The sequence below is a fragment of the Dasypus novemcinctus genome, chromosome 4, assembly GCF_030445035.2.
Source record: "Dasypus novemcinctus isolate mDasNov1 chromosome 4, mDasNov1.1.hap2, whole genome shotgun sequence".
NCBI lineage: Eukaryota > Metazoa > Chordata > Mammalia > Cingulata > Dasypodidae > Dasypus > Dasypus novemcinctus.
This window is the reverse complement of record NC_080676.1, coordinates 71,195,722-71,216,271: the sequence shown is the minus strand read 5'-3', so window position 1 is coordinate 71,216,271 and position 20,550 is coordinate 71,195,722. Positions and strand designations below refer to the sequence as shown.

The window sequence follows — 20,550 nt, the reverse complement described above, 5'->3', positions numbered from 1 at the left end:
ATGTTTCCTCATTGCATGATCTTGTTGCATCAGTTTGCCATGCCAGCCTGTCATGTTAGCTCGCTGTCTTGCTCTTCTTTAGGAGGCACTGGGAACTGAACCTGGGACCTCCCGTGTGGTAGGCAGGTGCCCAACTGCTTGAGCCACATCTGCTCCCTCTAGTTAGCTTTTATGAATGATATATTCATCTGTAAATTTAAAATATTCACTTAAATATAGAGATGACACTATGAAATTTTACTTGCTAGGTTCTATGATAGAAGTTTTATTCCTCTCGAGTCTTAATGTAGCTAATTCTGACACCTAGTTTTGAGTTAATATTTTTTTAAGCCTTAGGAAAAAGCTTTTTCATTTTTTAAAGTATTTTAAGAAAAATGAATAGGCTCCTTATTTCCTTTGAGCTTTTTAAACCTTGGTTTATTATAGCCTTCTTTTGGAAGAAAGTAGCTTTTATCATGTGTGGGTGGGAATCAGGTGATATGAAAGAATATGGATGAAAATAAACTGGAAACTGACATTATTGAATACCTACTAAGTACCTTAAGCCTTACACAACAGTGTTGGAGGCAGATACAATTATTAACAGGATAGAATTACCTTTATTAGTCACATCTATGTTAATGATCTTTATCTATAATATAGAATAAAAATAAATACTTATAAAATTATACCCTTATTCCTAGAAATGATTTTAAGGATATTGTTACTAGCAGTAATATTTAAAATCCAAGTGAGTAAATATGAAAGTTGTTTTTTTTTGTTTTCCCTTTTTATTTTGTAGGATAACCCAACTGTGGTAGTCGAAGATCTCAGGCTGTGCACAGTGAAACATTGTGAAGACATAGAACGACGATTCTGCTTTGAGGTGGTCTCTCCAACAAAGTGAGTGGTTCTAAGGAATATGAGTTAGTTTTTATGTGTCTATAGTTTGTCTTAAAGAACTTTCTATAGTAGAGAAAGGTTTGCCTTTGATGTGTAATTATCTGTTATAAAGGAAAAAAGTATTTTAAAATAATTTAAATATTAATGATTACAGCTATTATGATTGGATATTTATGTAACTTCTACCATGTATCATATCTTTAAATTCCGTAGAAATTATTGATAGGCCTAAATGAACACTTTTTCATTTGTTATGATGAGGAATTCTGTTATCACAGTTCTTTGACAATTATCATATTTTAAAAACCTAACCAATAGAAAAAATTTGTGTTATGTTTCTATGGTAAACTTAAAGTGGTTTTTATTTAATTTTATTTATTTAATTTTATTTCATTGTGTTTGTTTGTTCATTTATTTATTTAAGGAGGTACTGGGGATTAGACCCAGGACCTTGTATATGGGAAGCAGGCACTCAAACCACTGAGCTATACCAACTCCCCCTGAAGTATTTTTTTTGTTGTTGTTTTTATTTAATTTTAAAATTTGTAGGAATAGGTAATCTATTTTTAATAATTTGTTTCACTGGTACATTAATTTTTTCATGAACATACTTTGAATACCTGCATGAGCATTCTTTGTCCTAAAGATAGATAAAATAAAACCATCATTGAACAGAAACTGTTTTCTGTTAGGAAGTTATCATTAACGTACAAACATGAAAAGCTTTTGGCTTTTCTTGTTAATTTAGCATGTGAGAAAAATACATATATTATTTCCTTTTTAGAAGTTGTATGCTGCAGGCAGATTCTGAAAAGCTGCGCCAGGCATGGATTAAGGCTGTTCAGACCAGTATTGCCACTGCTTATCGAGAGAAGGGTGATGAATCAGAGGTTAGTATACAATACTGCAATGCAAAATGATAAATTGCCAGTAGTTTAAAATTTTATCTAACAATACAATATTGTATGATTTATAACATTTTTTATGGAAAATTATTTTATATAATTGAAATGTTTTATTTTAGAATTCTAGTTTTGATTTCTCTTGATTTTACCTGTAATTTTCTTTTTTTTTTGTAGGAATTATGAAATTGTAAATTTTAATTAATGTAACAAATTATTTGCTAATGTCCAATTAGCCATAATAAATATTGATAAATGATTATATAATTAATACAATTATATACTATTAATAATTCATTGATATATTATTCAGTCACAATATGTCTCTTTATATCTTACATTTATTTTAAATAAAATATTGTAGGAGTAATATTATTTTGTTCAAAAATATGATTAGAATGTGGGAAGTAAAAAGTCCTATCTCTGATGCACTTTTCTAAAGTCAGTCACTGATAATGATTTCTGGCATATACTTTGTAATATTTTTAAAACTCTATAGACACAGTATAAATAATACATAGCTTACTTATTTTTTATACAAATGTGATCATAATATGCATACATTTTTGTTTTGAAAATTATATATATATTCTTTAACATATTGTAATTTTCAATACTTGAATATACCACAGATTGGAAAAAGACATTCTGATGTTAGCATTCCCCCCCAATATTTTATTTTATTTTATTTATTTTTAAAGATTTATTTTATTTATTTTCTCTTCCTTCTCCCCTCCCTCCCCCACCCCATTATCTGCTCTCGTGTCCATTCGCTGTGTGTTCTTCTGTGTCTGCTTGCATTCTTGGTGGCACCAGGAATCTGTGTCTCGTTTTGTTGTGTTATCTTGCTTTATCAGCTCTCCATGTGTCTGGTGCCACTCCTAGGCAGGCTGAGCTTTTTTCGTGTGGGCAGCTCTCCCTGTTGGGTGCACTCCTTGTGTGCGGGCCTCCCCTATGCCAGGCACACCCCTGCGTGGCATGGCACTCCTTGTGCGCGACAACACTGTGCATGGGCCAGCTCATCACATGGGTCAGGAGGCCCTGGGTATCGAACTCTGGACCTCCTATGTGGTAGGCAGATGTTCTACCGGTTGAGCCACATCTGCTTCCCCCAATATTTTATTATCTGGTTAATAAAATATAAGAATGACTATGAAAGATATTTAAAATTAAATTTGAGCAAACAAAGGAAAATACAACATTGCTTTTTAGTTGAAGCCTTTTTAGAGAAGATAAGCTGACCATGGAGTCTTTGATCATAGTCTCTCCTTCCTAAAGAGTTTCAGATTGTTTAGGGGCAAGGCCATGAGTATGTTTAGAGCAATAGAACTTAACACTATTGGGATACCTGACTGGGCTGTTGCATGGACTTGGTGATAGACAACTGTCAGAAGTATGATTGGGGTGGGTGGGGTGGTTTGTTCTATAGATTGTATTTTGCAGCTCATCATGGACCACATCAAGCACACAGGAGTAGATCAGAGGTATTCAACTGAGTATGTCCAAGTAGTAGGGCAAAAAGAGGAGAGGAGAAATTTCATCAGAAACCAAATTTATCTAGACATTTTTCCTAGTGATGATTTTTGCCCTAAATCTGCTCTACAGCTGCTAATCTGGAATTTCCTTACACAATTATTCTGGGAACTCTTCTTTCTCTTATACCCCATATCTTTTACCTTCTTAATTTGTCAAGAAGCACTTAAGTACTTCTTCCAGTACCTTCTTTTGGTAATTCCAAAAAATGTGGTACTTAAGAGCCTTTTCATAACTGTGAAAATGTTTTTATTCTAGCTTTCTATTGATAGTTTGGCTGAGTATGGAATTTTAAGTTTGGGAATCATTATTCTTATGGGTGTTAGTCTTTTACTAGTTGCTTGTGTTGCTGTTTGTCCTAATTGCTCTATATCTTCCTGGAATTCTTGGATTGGTCTTAGAATTTACTTCCTCTTTTTTTGGCTTTCTTTTTCCTCTATTTTCTGGGATATTTTCCCATTTAATCTTCTGAATCTACTATCGATTTTTTCATTTCTGCTAGCACATAATTTAATTTCTAAAAGTTTCTTTTCTCTGAATGTTTATAACCCTAAACCTCTTCTTTTTTTCATGGATGCAATATTAGAATTGTGACTTTTAAACTTGATTGCACATTATGTTGGTGTGAGATGCTTTAAAAAAAATATTGGTGCTTAGGTCCCGCTCAAGATAATTAAGTGAAGTTGGGACCTAGGCATCAATATTTTAAAAAAACTCCCTGGGTGATTTCCATGTATAGGCAAAGTTGAGAAATACTATGTCAGAGTCTGTATTAGTCAGCCAAAGAGGTGCTGATGCAAAATACCAGAAATTGGTTGGTTTTTATAAAGGTATTTATTTGGGTAGGAGCTTACAGATACCAGGCTATAAAGCATAAGTTACTTCCCTCACTAAAGTCTATTTTCACGTGTTGGAGCAAGATGGCTGCCGATGTCTGTCAGGGTTCAGGCTTCCTGGGTTCCTCCCTTCCTGGGCTTGCTTTTCTTTCCTCTGTGAGCTTACTTCCTGGGGCTTCAGCATCAAACTCCAACATTAAAACTCTGACATCAAAAACCCTCAACTCTGTTCTTTGCCGTGCCCTACTTATAACTCAATCATGCCCAGTACAGATCAGATTACAAACCTAATCCAATATCTGTTTTTGGAATTCAAAACCATATCAAACTGCTACAATGACATTCCTTGGCTATCTGGTAATCAATTTATGATAACAAATTCGGAACTAAATACCTCTTTGGAAGCTTTGAGCATTTAGTTAGGCTTTCAGCTTCATTGAAGGCTGGACCATTTGTTGAGGAACAATGAGTCAGGATATTTGGAGACTTTTTTTTAAGACTGATTGGTATCATTTCCCAGAGAAGACTCTCCATTCTCCTCCTTAGGGGTTAGGGACTGCCTGGGAGCTGAGTGCTGGGGATCTCAGCATACAGTAGGCATACATTTGCTTAATATCCTGACGTATACTATTCTGATGGTGCCCATCTAGGACTTCTCTGTTTCACTCCCCCAAAGAATAAACCTCTAGGCATTTATGTGTAGAGAGCAGTCCTTGAATGGTATGGAGTTGAGGAGAGGTCCTGTAATCTAACTGCTTCTTAAATAATTATTCCTTCTACTTTCATCTCCACTTCCCCACTGAATTGCTGTAAATCCTTGAGTGTTAGATGATATAAATTGAATTTTCTTAGATTTTCTTACTAATAGCCTTAAGACTTGGCTCTTTTGGGTCTGATTAATCAGTTACCATTCATCCAGCCATTTTCCAGCTCCCCACATTTTGTTGCTCTTACTTTATTTCCTGCTTTCCCTATTCTTATGGGTAAATGCCTTTATTTTTTTAACCAAAAAAAAAAAAGTTTAAGTTTTCTAAAGTAGACTATAGACATCATTGCCTTTTCACACCTAAGTACTTTAGTACATTTTAATCCATAGCCATGTACCATTATCATCCCTAACGAAAGTAATAGCCATTTTTTAATATCATCTGATATCCAATTTATATTCTCATATCCCCAGTTGTCCTGAAATGTCTTTACAACCTGGTTGTACAAACTAAGATCTTATCCGTGACCCAGCATTGTATCAGGTTGTTACATTCCTCTCATACTTTGAGGTTTTCATGGACCCTAGAAAATTATGTTCTTAAATTGCTCTGTTTTTGTGGGTGTGGGATCCTTTGATTAGGTTGGATTCAGTTGAGGGCCATTTGATTGAATTGCTTCAGTGGGCATGGTCCAGGGTGTTTCTTGGTCCTCTTGCTGAAGTCCTTTATAAGCAGAAAGAGGAGGCCAAAGACACAGGAAAAACGCCCAAAGCTGAGAGAGAAGGCCCCAGGAGATAGAAGCTGAAAGGAACACGGAAGCTGAGAGGAGCCACTGAAACCAGAAGCTGAAAGCACTATAGATCTGGAGGAGAGGGGAGAGAAGAGCAGACACCATGTGCCCGATCGCCCACAGCTAAGCTTTGGAAGAGGCATCTCCTGATGATGGCTTGATTTGGACACTTGTTCAGCCTCAGAACTGTAAGCTTCTAAGTTAATAAATTCCTATTGTAAAAGCTTGCCCATTTCTATTATGTTGCTTTGGTAGCCTTTAGCAAATTGAAACAGTCTCTAAATCTCAAGTATTTCCCCTTTTTACAACACTGACTTGCTGAAGACATGAGATTCTTTTGTCCTATGGAATTCCATTTAATAAGATTACATCGGTGGGTCCCAGCAGCTCAGGGGTGGAAGGAGTGGCAGCAGGCAGCAGCCCACTTAGCAAAGGCTCTTGGCACACGGAGGCCCACAGCACCACCAAGATGTCCAAGAGGAAGGTTAGCTAGGCTGAAGCAGTGGGAAAGGAGGAGCCCAAGAGGAAGTGGGGGAGGTTGTCCACTAAACCTGCCCTGTGAAAGTGGAAACAAAGCCAAAAAAGGCAGCCAAACTGTCAGACAAAAAAGTGTAACCAAAAGGAAAATGGGGAGCAAAGGGAAAACAAGCTGAAGTGGCAAACCAAGAAATTAAAGCTTTACCTGCAGAAAATGGAGAAACTAAAAATGAGTAGAGTCCAGGCTTTGATGAAGCAAGAGAGAAAGAAGCCAAGTCTGATTAATATTGTATACCATATTTTATCAGTGGTTCCTGTTTCTCCCTTCTTGTACAATCCAGAGTAATATTTTTATGAACTATTTTGTAAATGCAAGTATTTTAGTAGTTCTAGAAGAAACATATTTTTTGAACTTTTTAAAAAAATTGAGATATAACTTACAGATAGTAAGGAGCACAAAATTTAAACCAGTGTTAGTATTTTGGTAAATATTCTCCTGTCTTAGAAGAAACATTTTTAAGGAGGAGATTGGAATCCCACTTCATCCCATTTTTTAAGTATAAGTGCTTTTTTTCCCCCCATTTTTATAATAGAGGAAATCATTTGCTGATTGTTTATTTTTTGATACAGTCAGAAAATAGTGGGATATTGAATTATGGGAGACTTTGTCTTGGATGTCAACTTAACATTCCATGGAATGGGGGTTGGGCGTTTTTATGTCCTATAATACAACACATTCTAAATGGTAATTTGGAAATCACAGTCATGCGTGTAATATGTGTTGAAGTTTTGAAATTACTTCTATTCCCGTGTTTTTAGTAGTACTGTTTCTTAACCTGATCTTGACTCTCCCTGTCAGAACTGTGTGTACCCTGTAACATCCTTGGTCGTGTTTATCCAGTTTTTATAATCATTTTGTTATGTGCTGTGCAAGATTGGAAATGTGAGTGTGTAGTGTGTAAGATGTTAAATTGTGAATTAGTGAAACAGCTTATCAGTATTTCAAGATATAGGTACTTGATAGCCTCTTAAGGAAAACTTGCCTCCAAATTTTAAACTGGCAGGTCACTGGAATAACTTTAGAAAAACAACTACATGGCTTTTTAGGTTTTTGGTATGTACATTAAAAATTGTGTACAAATTGTTCATGATGTCTATATGCTGATCTTCAAAACAAACAATACAATCTCAGTTGTGAAAGAAAAAAAAGATTATATCATAGGTGATGTGTATAATTCATGTTGCAACAGGTGACACAATATGTGGTATTCAGCATTTACTGATGCCAAGATCAGGTTTCTGTATGAAGAGGAATTGGACATACTACATTAGGGAGGTGACAATATTATGCCTCTATTATAAAGTTACATTTCTCCTCCAACCAATCTATATGGTGTTGCTTTGACACCATCAGAGCCACTGCTTCCTTAACTCCTTTTTTTTTTTTTTTTTTTTTTCCCGGTAAAAACAGATTTATTTCCAAACTTCAAGAAAGGTACTTCATAAGCAGAAGATATGGAATGCCATCCTCCTCAGGGAGGCAAGCAAGGCAGCCCCTGTGTATTCCCACTTCTTGCTCCCCCACCCGTTGAAACCAGTTTCCCCCTTGGAGCCCAGGCTGCGAAGCATGGGAAGCCCATGAGGACCAATGGCATTAGGCCAGGGGGTGGCCAGAGCTACCTCTCTAGCCTGGTCACCTGACAAAAGAGGAAACTGAAGCTCCATTCCTGGAAACAGGTGACTTGGCTAAAGCCCCAGCCATCTCTGGCTATTGATGGATGGGGTGTTGCCCAAGGGAAGACAGCAGGAAGGGCACTTTGGGCTCCTGATGACATTCTTGGTCTCATTATTGGAGACAGAGGGAAAAGGGCAGACAGTGGCATTGGAGCCCAGTTTGCCCTAGGAATGTGATCTGGAGAGGTTGATGGGTGACTTGCAAATCACAGCACTCATGCTCACTTCTGCCCCTGCCCCTCCTGATCCCTGCCCACTCCATTCAAGAATGAATAAAAGTAAAGCAGAGGGCATTTACCTACACTCTCAGGCATTCAGGGGGCATAACTGGTGGATGGTATGGGGCACTGGGCAAAAGCCAAGGCATGCTGCTGTGACTCTCCCTCTCCCTTTCAGTAAATGGAAGTACACATGCAGAAATCCCCTGGGCAGACCCTTCAGGAGATCCTTCCATCCCACACATCCCAGGGAGTGGCTTGACCTGAGGAGCCAAGCCCGAATCTGCAACCTTCAGGGTTTCTGTACCTATAGGCCCTACTCTGAGTCAGGGACAGTCCTGGGTGGGCTTGGGAGAGGCCCAGGGTGCAGGGATGAGTCAGGGAAGAGAGAGGGCAAAGTGTTCCCTTCACTAGGAGGTTAAGTTGAATCCCTCAACTAGTTACCTAACAGTTTTGTTTTTTTTTTAAGATTTATTTTGTTTATTTATTTATTTATTTCTCTCTCTCTCTCTCCCCTTCCCCCCTACTCCAGTTGTCTGTTTTCTGTGTCTATTTGCTGCGTCTTCTTTGTCTTCCTCTGTTGTTGTCAGTGGCACGGGAATCTGTGTTTCTTTTTGTTGTGTCATCTTGTTGTGTCTGCTCTCCATGTGTGCGGCACCATTCCTGGGCAGGCTGCACTTTCTTTTGCGCTGGGAGGCTCTCCTTACGGGGCGCACTCCTTGTGCATGGGGCTCCCTTATGTGGGGACACCCCTGCGTGGCACGGGACTCCTTGCGCACATGCGCGCATCAGCACTGCGCTTGGGCCAGCTCCACACGGGTCAAGGAGGCCCAGGGTTTGAACCGCAGACCTCCCATATGGTAGATGGACACCCTAACCACTGGGCCAAATCCGCTGCCATATCTAATAGTTTTTTTTTTTTTTTTAAAGATTTATTTATTTCTCTCCCCCCCCCCCCCCCCCCCCCCCGGTTGTCTGTTCTATGTGTCTATTTGCTGCGTTGTCTTCTTTGTCCGCTTCTGTTGTTGTCAGTGGCACGGGAATCTGTGTTTCTTTTTGTTGCGTCATCTTGTTGTGTCAACTCTCTGTGTATGTGACACCATTCCTGGGCAGGCTGCACTTTCTTTTGTGCTGGGCGGCTCTCCTTACAGGGCGCACTCCTTGCACGTGGGGCTCCCCTATACAAGGGACACCCCTGCGTGGCACCCCTGCAGCACGCGTCAAGGAGGCCTGGGGTTTGAACCACGGACCTTCCATGTGGTAGACGGATGCCCTAACCACTGGGCCAAGTCCTCCGCCCCCCCCTAATAGTTTTAACAACTGGACCTCATTTCATTAGGACTTGAATTTTCTAGTTCTTTCATTCCTTTTCTTAATTTACTAATTTGCATTCTTATGTAAAGTATAGCATTTCCTCATCAACTGGGGCTGTTTTTGCTGTGATAAAAATGCTTAATTCTTTGTCTTTAAATACCATTTTTGATTGATTTCTAGCTTTTTGGAGTATCATTAAAGACTCATAGATTTTTGTAAATAAAATGGGTCCCAAACAATGGCAGTAATTATTCTTTGGTGTTAAAATTGTCACAGTCTTGTTTAATAAGAGTTCTGGGTAATGACTTAAAACATTTATCTAGCTTTAGTGGGGTTTTGAGAGAGAGCAAAATTCAAAGTATGCACAGATAATGTTTGTGAAGAAGGCTGGTGGCATTTCTGAAAAACTCCGTGTAATGCAAAGTCATGCACTAAAAATAACAGGATTTTGGGAAGAATAGGGTTGGAGAAGTCCTAAAAATCTGTACAAGTTTGTAAGTAGAATACTTTCCAAGAAATTTTAAGAATCCCAATGAAAATACTAGTGTAGTAAAAAAAAAGGCATGTTAAATTGCTAATATTGAATACTTCAGTAGATATAGGTGAAGCTATTTAATGGAAGGATGAGTAAGGAAGGAATAAAGTTGCTCAGGTATGTGAGGCAATGGCAAAATACATAAACACTTGTTTATGTGAGATGGAGCTATTTCTTGGCCAAAATGAGCCGAGAAGAAGCAGTGAAGTATGTTTGTTCATTTGTTCCTCGAGGTGGTTTGCCCATGTTCTGCAGTTAGTATAGTCTACTTTCAGCTTCTCTAATTTGGTGCAAAGCATTATCATACAGAGGAAAATTGGGTATGAACTAACATAAGTCCTGCATTATATTGTTTTCCTTTCCCCATATAATATTTGCTTTTTATGAGCTAATTGCCATTATCAGACATGTGTTAGGATGCATGAGATTGAACTACTTTTTGAAATTTTGAAATCTCAAACTGACAAGAGAGTTACAAGTATAATGTAAAGAACTTCTTCCCCGGAACCATTTAAGAGTAAGTTGCCAACAAGATATGTCATAACTCATTGTTATTTTCACTTAGTGAGTACTTCCTACAAACTAGGATATTGTCCTATATAATCACAATATAGCCCTCCAACTCAGTGAGCTTGATACAGTGTTTTACAATTGTCCCAGTAATTTTATTTACAGTACAAAGATCTAGTTCAGAAGCACGTGTAGCATTTAGTTATGTCTCTAGTCTCCAGCAGTCAGATGGAATTCCTCAGTTGCGTCTTAACTTTCTTGACCCTGATGCTTTTAAAGAGTACTGTGTACTTATTTTGTAAGATGCCTCTGAGCTTTTTTCTTTTTTTTTTAAGAAAAAAAATACTCCATTTAAAATTTTAAATATTCTATTTTTATTTGCACAAACCCTTGTGTTGAGGGCTGCAATCTATTTAGATTGCAGCAAGGGAGCTGCTCTGCTATGTATGAAACCCCAACCCAGAAGCAGATTGTCTATGAGTGGTTTAGCACAAGGTTCCCCACGAATGTGCAGTGCGTGATGGGCAAGAGGGCAGCCACCTTTCCGGCTGTGCCCCGTTTCCTGGGATGAGGAAACTGGACCCGGTCCTGACACATAGTGGGGTGCCGCATATGTGGGTGTGCACTACGGCCCGCTGGCGGGTATGGCAGGAGACCGGCCATCTGAGGCCAACCGAGGCTCCAAGGCCAACCAAGGTCCCGCAACGCTGCCATATCCTTCCGCCTGGTCAGGATTCTGACTTAGAGGCATTCAGTCATGATCCCACAGATGGTAGCTTTGCCCCATTGGCTCCTTAGCCAAGCACATACACCAATGAACTTTTTAACCTGATGTTTCTTAATAAAATTATACATCTTTGGCAGAAATATTATAGAAACATTGCTGTGTTTTTTCTTATTGCCTTCTCTCAGGTAGTTCATGATTTTGATTTGTCCCATTATTGGTGATGTTAACTTCAATCACTTGATTAAGGTAATATCTGCTAGGCTTCTCCACTATAAAGTTATTCTTTGAACCTTTGTTGGTAATAAATACTTTGCAGGGAAGGTACTTTGAAACCGTTCCTCATCAAACTTTAAATTTATTTAATCAGGTTGGTATGGACTCTTATTTTTATTCAATGTGTTATATAATCTGATACTATTATAATTTTTTTTTAGTTTGAATTGACCGAGTTTGACCAGTAGGAGCTCTTGATTTTTGTATCCTTTTGACATGACCCCATCTTTCTTCCAGTACTTCCTTACTTTCCAGCTAATAAGATGTTTTAGATTCATCTTGTCCTTTATCTGCTTCAGCCCTGGAATCAGCCATTTCTCTGAAGAGTCCTTAGTTCCCATTGGTGGAGAATGGTGTTTAGAAACCAAGATTAGGAGATATGTATTATACATATAAACATGCACATTTACATAGGTTGCTACAGACTGCCAAGGCAATGGGTTGGCTTTTACAATGGGGATTTATTAACTTATAAGCTTACAGTTCTGAGGCTGAAGAAGTGTCCAGATCAAGGCATCATCAGGTGATGCTCTCTCCCCCAAAGACTGGCAGTGGTGATCCTGGACTCCTCTGTTACAATCTGCCAGTCTCTGCCTTCTCCTCCAACGCTGTGGCTTTCAGCTTCTGTGGGTTCTTCTTTGAGCTTCTGTTGCCTTTTCTCTCTCTGTCTGTCTGTAATCATCCTGTTTGTAAAAGACTCCAGTAAGAGGATTAAGAGCCATCCAGTGTCATATTTTACTGAAGTAACTGAATCAAAAGAAAGGCCTACCTTTGATAGATTTACTCCCACTGGAGTGGATTAACTCTAAGGACAGGATCTTTCTGGAGTCCATAAAATTTTCAAAATACCTTAACATCTATTGAAAACTGCATGTGTCTATTCATATTTCCAATTGTAATTAATACCACGTGGTTCATTCTAATTTACTCCTTTTCTGTATATATAACTCCTTCTTCTGCCGTGAGAAATCTGGTTTCTGTCTTTAACGTGTTTACTTATATGATTAATACCCTCTATGTACCCAGTATCCTGTCTCTGCTGCCACCTACCCACCAACCTTGACCTACCAGCTACATATGATGCCCGCTTATCCCACTCAAGCTCTGATACCTCACATGAGGCAGCATTCCCACCTCGATATTGTCCTTTCCGTATTTAGACTCCCTCTTCCTATGCTGGGCTGCCTCCCTATGCAGACCTCCTCCTTACCCTGCTTGGGATTCAACAACCTGTGCTGAGGTGCTCTTCTTGGCGAAATCCCTCCTCACCTGGCTCAAGCTCAGATGCTTCTTTCTGGAATACCGTGTCCCCACATTTAACTTGTTCAGCCCCACCTAATGGCATTTGAGCTTTCAGGAAAGTCAAAAGAAGGGACAAGTTATATTTATAGTGATTCTATGCTAAAATTCTGGCTTGTTAAGGTTGAAAATGTTTCAATCCAGAAGACTTTTCATAGACTAGATCTTTAATTAATTGTTTACTTCCCCAACTTCATCTTTATGTTTGGCCAGTGTCTTAGTTTGCTAAGAATGCTGATGCAAAAATATCAGAAATATGTTGGCTTTTATAATGGGATTTATTATGGTAAAAGCTTACAGTTCCGAGGCTGTGAAATGTCCAAAACAAAGCATCATCAGAGATGCTTTCTCACCGAAGATTGGCTGCTGGTTGGATCCTGGGCTCCTGCCATGTGGCAAAGCAAATGTTGCTCCACTGATTCCAACCTCTGGCTTCTCTCTCAGCCTTCTGGAGCTTCTCTCAGCCTCTCAGAGTCTCAGGGTTTCTCTCTCTTCCTGTAGTCCTCTTTCTCACATGGCAGTTTCAAAATGGTAGATGACTTTCTATGTAGTTGTACTTCCAGTTCTTGCTTTATATATGATCCCAGCAAAAGGGAGGAGACCCAACCTGGATCATGCCTCATTGTCATAATCCAACCAGAGGTCCTAAAGTGATCTAATCAAGTGATGTGACAAAAAGACCCCTTAACAGAATCTAATACAGTCAGAGGGTGCCATGCCTACAGGAGTGGAATAATTTTAAGGTCATAATCTTTTTTGGGATTCACAAAAAAACATTAAACTGTGACAGCCAGTATTGTCATATACAGACAAATGCTTATTAAATACTCTGTTATTGATTTAGACTTTGCTGCACACTTAAAAAATTAACTTTTTGCCTGTCCACCCCCTTTTGCTTTTTTCTTAGTTTCCATGAAATTTTTAGACATAGTGTGTTCTATTGTTGATTCACTCTATCAATTAGAATTATGTAACTGATTTTTTCTTTAGTATTTAACTATGCAAGACCATACCTTTTCCAGTTATTCAAGTTTATTGCAGTGATTAAAACAATTTGCTTACCATTCATTGAACAACTTGGTATAAAGTAATGATATTTTATTCTTGAGTCTTAATCGTTTCATGTCTATTCCCATCTGTCTCCTATCCTGCACATGAAACTGGTGTTCTCCTTTCTTTATGCACTCGTGTCTTGTACATACCTCATTATATGTTATTAGGTATATTTTCAATGTTTTTTATATTTCTCCCCACTGGACTGAAAACCCATTGATGGTGGAACCTGTATCTTTTCATCCTTGAATCTGCATTGCCTAGAACAGTTCCTGGCTTAGGCCCATAATAAACCTTTAATAACTTCTTGATTGGAAGCTTCTGTTGGGAGCATGTAGCATGCAGTTTAGTATTAAAATATGTGTATATTTAAAACAAATAATTCTTAATTCTTTTAGAAGCTGGATAAGAAATCATCTCCATCCATAGGAAGCCTAGAATCTGGAAATGAGTCAAAAGAGAAATTATTGAAAGGAGAAAGTGCACTGCAGCGAGTCCAGTGTATCCCTGGCAATGCCAGCTGTTGTGACTGTGGTCTTGCAGATCCGCGGTGGGCCAGCATCAACCTGGGCATTACCCTATGTATTGAGTGCTCTGGGATTCACCGGTGGGTGGTCCTTCTTCTTTTGGACAAATGTGCATTGTAAATTTTTGTGTCCCATTCTTAGAGGTCACTTTCTACTTAGTTTATTTAACTGTCAGTTTGTCGTTTTCTATTTCATTAAGTAGATAAAATCTTGACTTATAAAGTGCTTTTGAGGAATTTCATTCACCATTTGTTATTAATCAGAAGAATCTGTTTGTATTTATATATATATTGAGAGCTATATTAGAGGCTATGTCACATTAAAAAAGAAAAAGAATCTGCATACATTTTCAATAGAGCAGAGACTTGGTAGTTTTATAACTCAATGCAGTTTTTTTTTTCCACTTAGGAGTCTTGGAGTTCATTTTTCAAAAGTACGATCTTTAACTTTAGACACCTGGGAGCCTGAACTTTTAAAGGTAAAATAAATTTTTGCATTAAAATATTTAATGTTTTCACATAAAATGCCTGAGGATTTTAGAATCTTGATTTACAAATTTATGAATTTCATATGCTAACAATGAACTAAATTGTATCATAACATATCTGAGGCTATTTAGGTGCATCTGGTGTTTTCATAACTGTTTTTTTTTTGGTTATTGTTTTTAAAGATTTATTTTATTTATTCCTCTCCTCTCCCCTCCTGTTGTCTACTCTCTGTGTCCATTTGCTGTGTGTTCTTCTGAGTCTGCTTGCATTATCCTGAGGCACTGGGAAACTGTGTCTCTTTTTGGTTGTGTCATCTTGCTGCCTCAGCTCTCTATGTGTAGAGCGCCACTCCTGGGTGGGCTGTGCTTTTTTCACGTGGGGTGACTCCCCTTGCAGGTTGCAACAGCACAGCATTCCTTGTGCATGGCAACAGCACTGTGCATGGGCCATCTTACCATATGGGTCAGGAGGCCCTAGGGATTGAACCCTGGACCCTCCATATGGTAGACGGATGTTTTATCAGCTGAGCCACGTCCGCTTCCCATAACTGTTTTTTTTTAAATTGCACATTTCATGTAGCTCTCCTAACTGCACATCAGTTCACTCTCTTAAGGACACCAAGACTCCTACATGCTTGTATTTCCTAGATTCTGTGCCTTAAACTTAATATTTTATAATTATGAAATATAGAGAGCCAATAATGTTAAAAATATATAGATATAATGTTAAAGATATGAGATATATTGCTATAGTAAATAAGATTGACCTGTTACCAATTCTCATCCAATGATGAGTACTAGTACAAATTTTTTTAATAGGTTACTATAATAATTAGTAACCACAAGTGTTTACAGCATCATTATTCATAGTAGTCAAAAGGTGTAAACAGCCCAAGTGTTCCTTCACAAAAGAATGGATAAACAAGATGTGGTACATACACACAATGGAATATTATTTGGCTGTAAGAAAAAAATGAAGTAAGACAGAAAATATATATATATATGTAATTTTAAAAAATGAAGTTATGAGACATGCTGCAACATGGAAGAAACTTGAAAACATTCTGAGTGAAATAAGCAAAACACTTAAGCACAAATATTATATGATATTACTTATAAGAGATGACTAAGTGTAGCATATTCACAGAGATGAAAATCAGATTGGAGGTTATAAGTGAAAAATTATGGTGTATGAAACGGGAGATCTTCAGAGAAGACAATAGTATATTTAAATTGTATAAGAAGTATCTGGGCTTTGGGAAGGTACAGGGGAGAGAAAGAGAAAGAGAGGGAGAGGTAATAGAAACAAGGAAAGGAAATCATGAAAACAATAGGGCCATGGTAGAAGCAAGGAATCTGAGGGGGCTTATTACTAAGGAATAGAGGAGAAATGAAAACCATTCTTTCCTGCCTGCCTATAGTGTATACTCTCAGAGAATGCTCTCTCTAGACTTCGCTCTTGTTCTTGGGTCTAGATAGCACTTGCATCCTCTTACTGTCTCAGCCCAGGCCTTCTCCTTCTCAAGCTCACATGTCTCAACCACTTAACCTCTGCTCTCTGCAACTTCCAGTTATGTCATACCAGTGTGCATCCAGTGTTTCCTTTACCCAGATATGATTTGTCAGGAAAATGGTTTCGGTGTGATTCACATCTTGTATAGTTAGCGTGTTTGGTCTAGTGGTCAAGCCTGGAATTGGGTGTGACTAGGAGCAATTAAATTTAGCTGAGAGGCACAGATATAATTTATTAGTGAGGTGAAGATAACTGAATTAAAGAGGTAAATGGAGTGATGAAGAGGAAACGTGGAGTCTAAAAAATTTTGGAACATGTAATGGGGGAATTGGTTATCATTTGGAGATAGACTCCAAGGAGAAGAAATCCAAAATTAATTTCAACAAAGTTGTAAATTTGATGGACTTGAATATTTTTAAGAATTGCAAGACAGTGAAGAGAAAACTGCTAAAGAATGCAAATTTAATTTATAACTTACTTTTAACTTAGAATTTTAACTGTCCTAAGACTGATGAAGACAAGTTACTGCACCTTTCTATATAGGTAATGCTTTATTGTTGTTCTTTCTTTACTGGACATACAGATAGAGTAATCAGTAGAAATGTATTGGAGAAGTAATCTTACAGGAGGTGTATTCTGGTGTAGAATGTCAAGATAGTAAAATTGCTCCCAATCCTTGTCTCATTTTGTTTTAACTTTACATTTCTTTGTGGAATTTGAAATGACATAATATGCCCAAGGGATTAGATGTACTTTTTTTTGAAGACTAAGGACTTCATACTATTTTTAGAAATGTATGGTTCTTTTTCTGTTTTCCTGCCAGCTTATGTGTGAGTTGGGGAATGATGTTATAAATCGAGTTTATGAAGCAAAAGTTGAAAAAATGGGAATAAAGAAACCACAACCAGGACAAAGGTACTATTTCAGTTATCTTAATGTGTCACCTTTTTTTTTCCTAACCAGGAATATAGCTGTGATATTATTTCCTTATAGTTAATGTATATAATATTGATACAGGAGAATAACCATTTAGAAGAGATCATTACTGATTCTGTTCAAATATGGTTATCTCTCAGATATGTTAACTAGATAGTCATATTTTATTAAGCAGATAATATTAATTATAGTCTTCAGGTGAGAGAGAATCTTAAAAATTAAGACTCTACATAGGAACGTAAAAGCTCTTAGCAATTATAGTAGACCAGAGTTCTCTTTGTGGTAGGCTTTAAAAGGTAACAGTCTGTTTAAAAGAAATGTCTCCAAGTATCAAGTTCCTGGTACCTACAATGAATAATTTTATGTTGCTTGACTTGTTCAGCAAATATTTGTTAGCCATGTATTTCATACATGATATTATGGTGTTAAAGGATTAGAGTTAAAAAGTTTTTGGTAAGGGAGAGTGCTTAATTGCTGTGTTTGAAATTATACTTCCAATTCTATCTTTGGAGGCTCATCCAAGAAGTGGGAAAGAATTAGTGCCTTCAGATTCATAATTACTTTTTGTTAGTGTTGATTTTTTTAGCCTTTATGCATCTTTACTTTTAGCATTAAACTTTTATTTGCCATATTTTTGTCTTGGGATTTTGTATTTGATTATATATATAATTATACTATTTTAAAGTTATTGCTCTTTAAACTAATATCACTTGAATCCAGCTCTTATTGATTTGCTAATACAGGGCTATATGAGTTATTTCAGACCTTGAAATATCCTTCTATTTTAGCCAGAGACCTAAGCATCTTAAAAGGATGTAAGTAGCGGGGAGCAGGTATAGCTCAGTGGCTATGTGTATGAGGTCCCCGGTTCAGTCCCTGGTACCTTCTTTTAAAAAAAAAAAAAAAAAGATATAAGTTAAGAAAAGTAGAACAGATTTGGCATTTTATGGTTGTATCATAAATTGAAATTGAGATTTTAACATGTATGTTGCCTTTATATTAAGAATCGTACATTGTTTTAAAGTAGTGGTCTTATGAAAAAAATTATGGTTATCAGTATTTGATATTTATTCTTTGAGTAAAAATGAAAGTAATGTTACTTTCTATAAATTTATATAGTCTTCTTTTATTTATTTCTTTATTTTTAGATACTGGTGGCCAGGGAATAAGACCTATGTGGGAAGCTGGCGCTCAACCACTGAGTCACATCGCTCCCCTGAGTTGTTTTTGTTTTTTTCCCCACTTATTTTGCTTTTGTTTGTTTTTGTATTTTTTCAGGAGGCACTGGGAACTGAACCTGGGACCTCACATGTGGGAAGCAGGCACTCAACTGCTTGAGCCACATCTGCTTGCCTTATAGTCTTCTTGATTACATAGTTTTTCATTCTATAAAAAAACATGAGAGAATAAGTAGAAATGACTGAACCAAAATGAAGTGAATAAAAGTGTGCTATGTTAATACTTGTGATTTTTCAGTTATTTGTATTTCCTTTGAATATGTAATCATAGTTCATTATATATTTGGAAACAAAATATGTTGCATAATATCACAAAGTGTTTTATCACTATTTAGTGACTTTCTTTGAGAATATTCAACATATAATGGCTTCTTTTCAAAGTATTAGCTTTGCTAAAGTATTAAGCAAAATGTCATAACATTTTTATGTATGCCAGACAGGAGAAAGAGGCATATATCAGAGCAAAATATGTGGAGAGGAAATTTGTGGATAAATATTCTGTATCATCATCATCACCTCCTGAGCAGGAAAAAAAGATTGTCTCCAAAAGTTGTGAAGAAAAGAGACTGAGCATTCCTAAGCTTGGACCAGGTGATCAAGTCAGAGCATCTGCCCAAAGTTCAGGTATCAGAACTTACTTGTTGTCTATATTAATACTTTCTTAAGCTGATAGTCATTTTTATAATCTCTGAATTAATAGCCAAGTAGAATTTTTAAATGCTAAAAATCTATTTCCTTCAACATAATTTGAGGAAAAATTGAATTTCTGTTTCTTTAAAACAGTTAAGTTTAAATAATGCCATGATAATTCAAATTACTAGGTAATGTGTATATATGAAGGAATAAAACCTTAAATGCAAGTGGAGATGGGGATTATAAATCTATTATGGCTGAAAACCCTAAGTATCTGATTAACCACCTAATTTCCTTCCTAATTTTCCTCTAAAATTTGCCCCAATAACGTCTTTTCCTACCCTTTTCCCTTCTTACTGCCTGCTTTGTGCTTTGCTAACTTGCATGTCCTCAGTGGTTGCTGTAAATAGCGACGAGGCCAGGCGGGAGTCTCTGTTCTGTCCTGATGAACTAGATTCACTCTTCTCCTACTTTGATACTTCTTCAAAACTGCGTAGTAGTAAGTACTGTTGTGGAACATTCCAAGTCTGTGCCAGTGGTCATTGTGCAGTGTGGCCATTTCTCTAGATGTTACCCATTGTCTCAGAATTACATATTACTTGCAGTCATAAAATAATTCAGCTTTTTACTACCCCTGGAATATAATGGGGTTATGAGCGGTGTTAGTACCTCTGAAAATAAGCTTATTTTCAGGCTTTTTGATGATTCCTATCTTGATAAGCTAAGTATTCAAAAGTATTTAGTGTATCCTACTGGTGGTGACTGAGTACACGAAGAGCTGATTTTAAAAATCTTGTTTGTGGGATGTAATATTTACAAATGATAAGAACTTTAATCACTAGCTGATTTTTCTTTAAAACAGTGAAAAATAATGACAGTGGAATCCAGCAGAGCTCTGATGATGGAAGAGAATCTTTACCCTCTATGGTGTCAGCCAATAGTTTATATGATTCTGGTGAGTTTTGATGAAATTACATGTTATAATCAGTTTTGTTTGCTGAAAAATACCTGTGCTAAATGCCTAATCTTGTTTAGTGTTTTGTGTGTATGTGTGTTTTTTTTGGTAGCTTTATTTCAGCTTCAAAAAATAAAATAACAGACCAAAGACCGTTTAACAAATTATGGAAACATTACTATAAAAAATTCTGTCCTGGCACATTTACCTTATTTAATCCTAAAAATAAACTCAGTGGTTTCTTCAGTGTTCCAAAAGATGAATAAATGAGCACGGATTGGTTAAATGACATAAACAAGATCTTCTTGTTAATGAAGAGGGGAGAAAAAAAAAGCCTGATCATATTCACGTCTCATAAAACTAAATCCCATATTCTTTTTTTTTTTGACCCTCAGCATTGATAATGGTACCTTCTTTGCCTTTACTACAAAAATATTTCAATAGTACTGTTAACTGTAGTCTATAAGTTAT

The 20,550-nt window shown here is 37.1% G+C and overlaps 1 protein-coding gene across 5 annotated transcripts in view; it reads left to right on the top strand.

Moving 5' to 3' along the window:
* The window catches only part of ACAP2 (ArfGAP with coiled-coil, ankyrin repeat and PH domains 2), a 171,614-nt gene that overhangs the window by 137,038 nt on the left and 14,026 nt on the right, over positions 1–20,550 (top strand). For all 5 annotated transcript variants that reach the window (XM_004465909.4, XM_023590996.3, XM_071214694.1 and 2 more), the window contains 7 exons: positions 782–882; positions 1,667–1,772; positions 14,189–14,397; positions 14,726–14,795; positions 17,141–17,232; positions 18,928–19,115; positions 19,987–20,079. In XM_004465909.4, the coding sequence (XP_004465966.1) occupies positions 782–882; positions 1,667–1,772; positions 14,189–14,397; positions 14,726–14,795; positions 17,141–17,232; positions 18,928–19,115; positions 19,987–20,079 (859 nt within the window). The remainder of the gene's footprint in view (positions 1–781; positions 883–1,666; positions 1,773–14,188; positions 14,398–14,725; positions 14,796–17,140; positions 17,233–18,927; positions 19,116–19,986; positions 20,080–20,550) is intronic.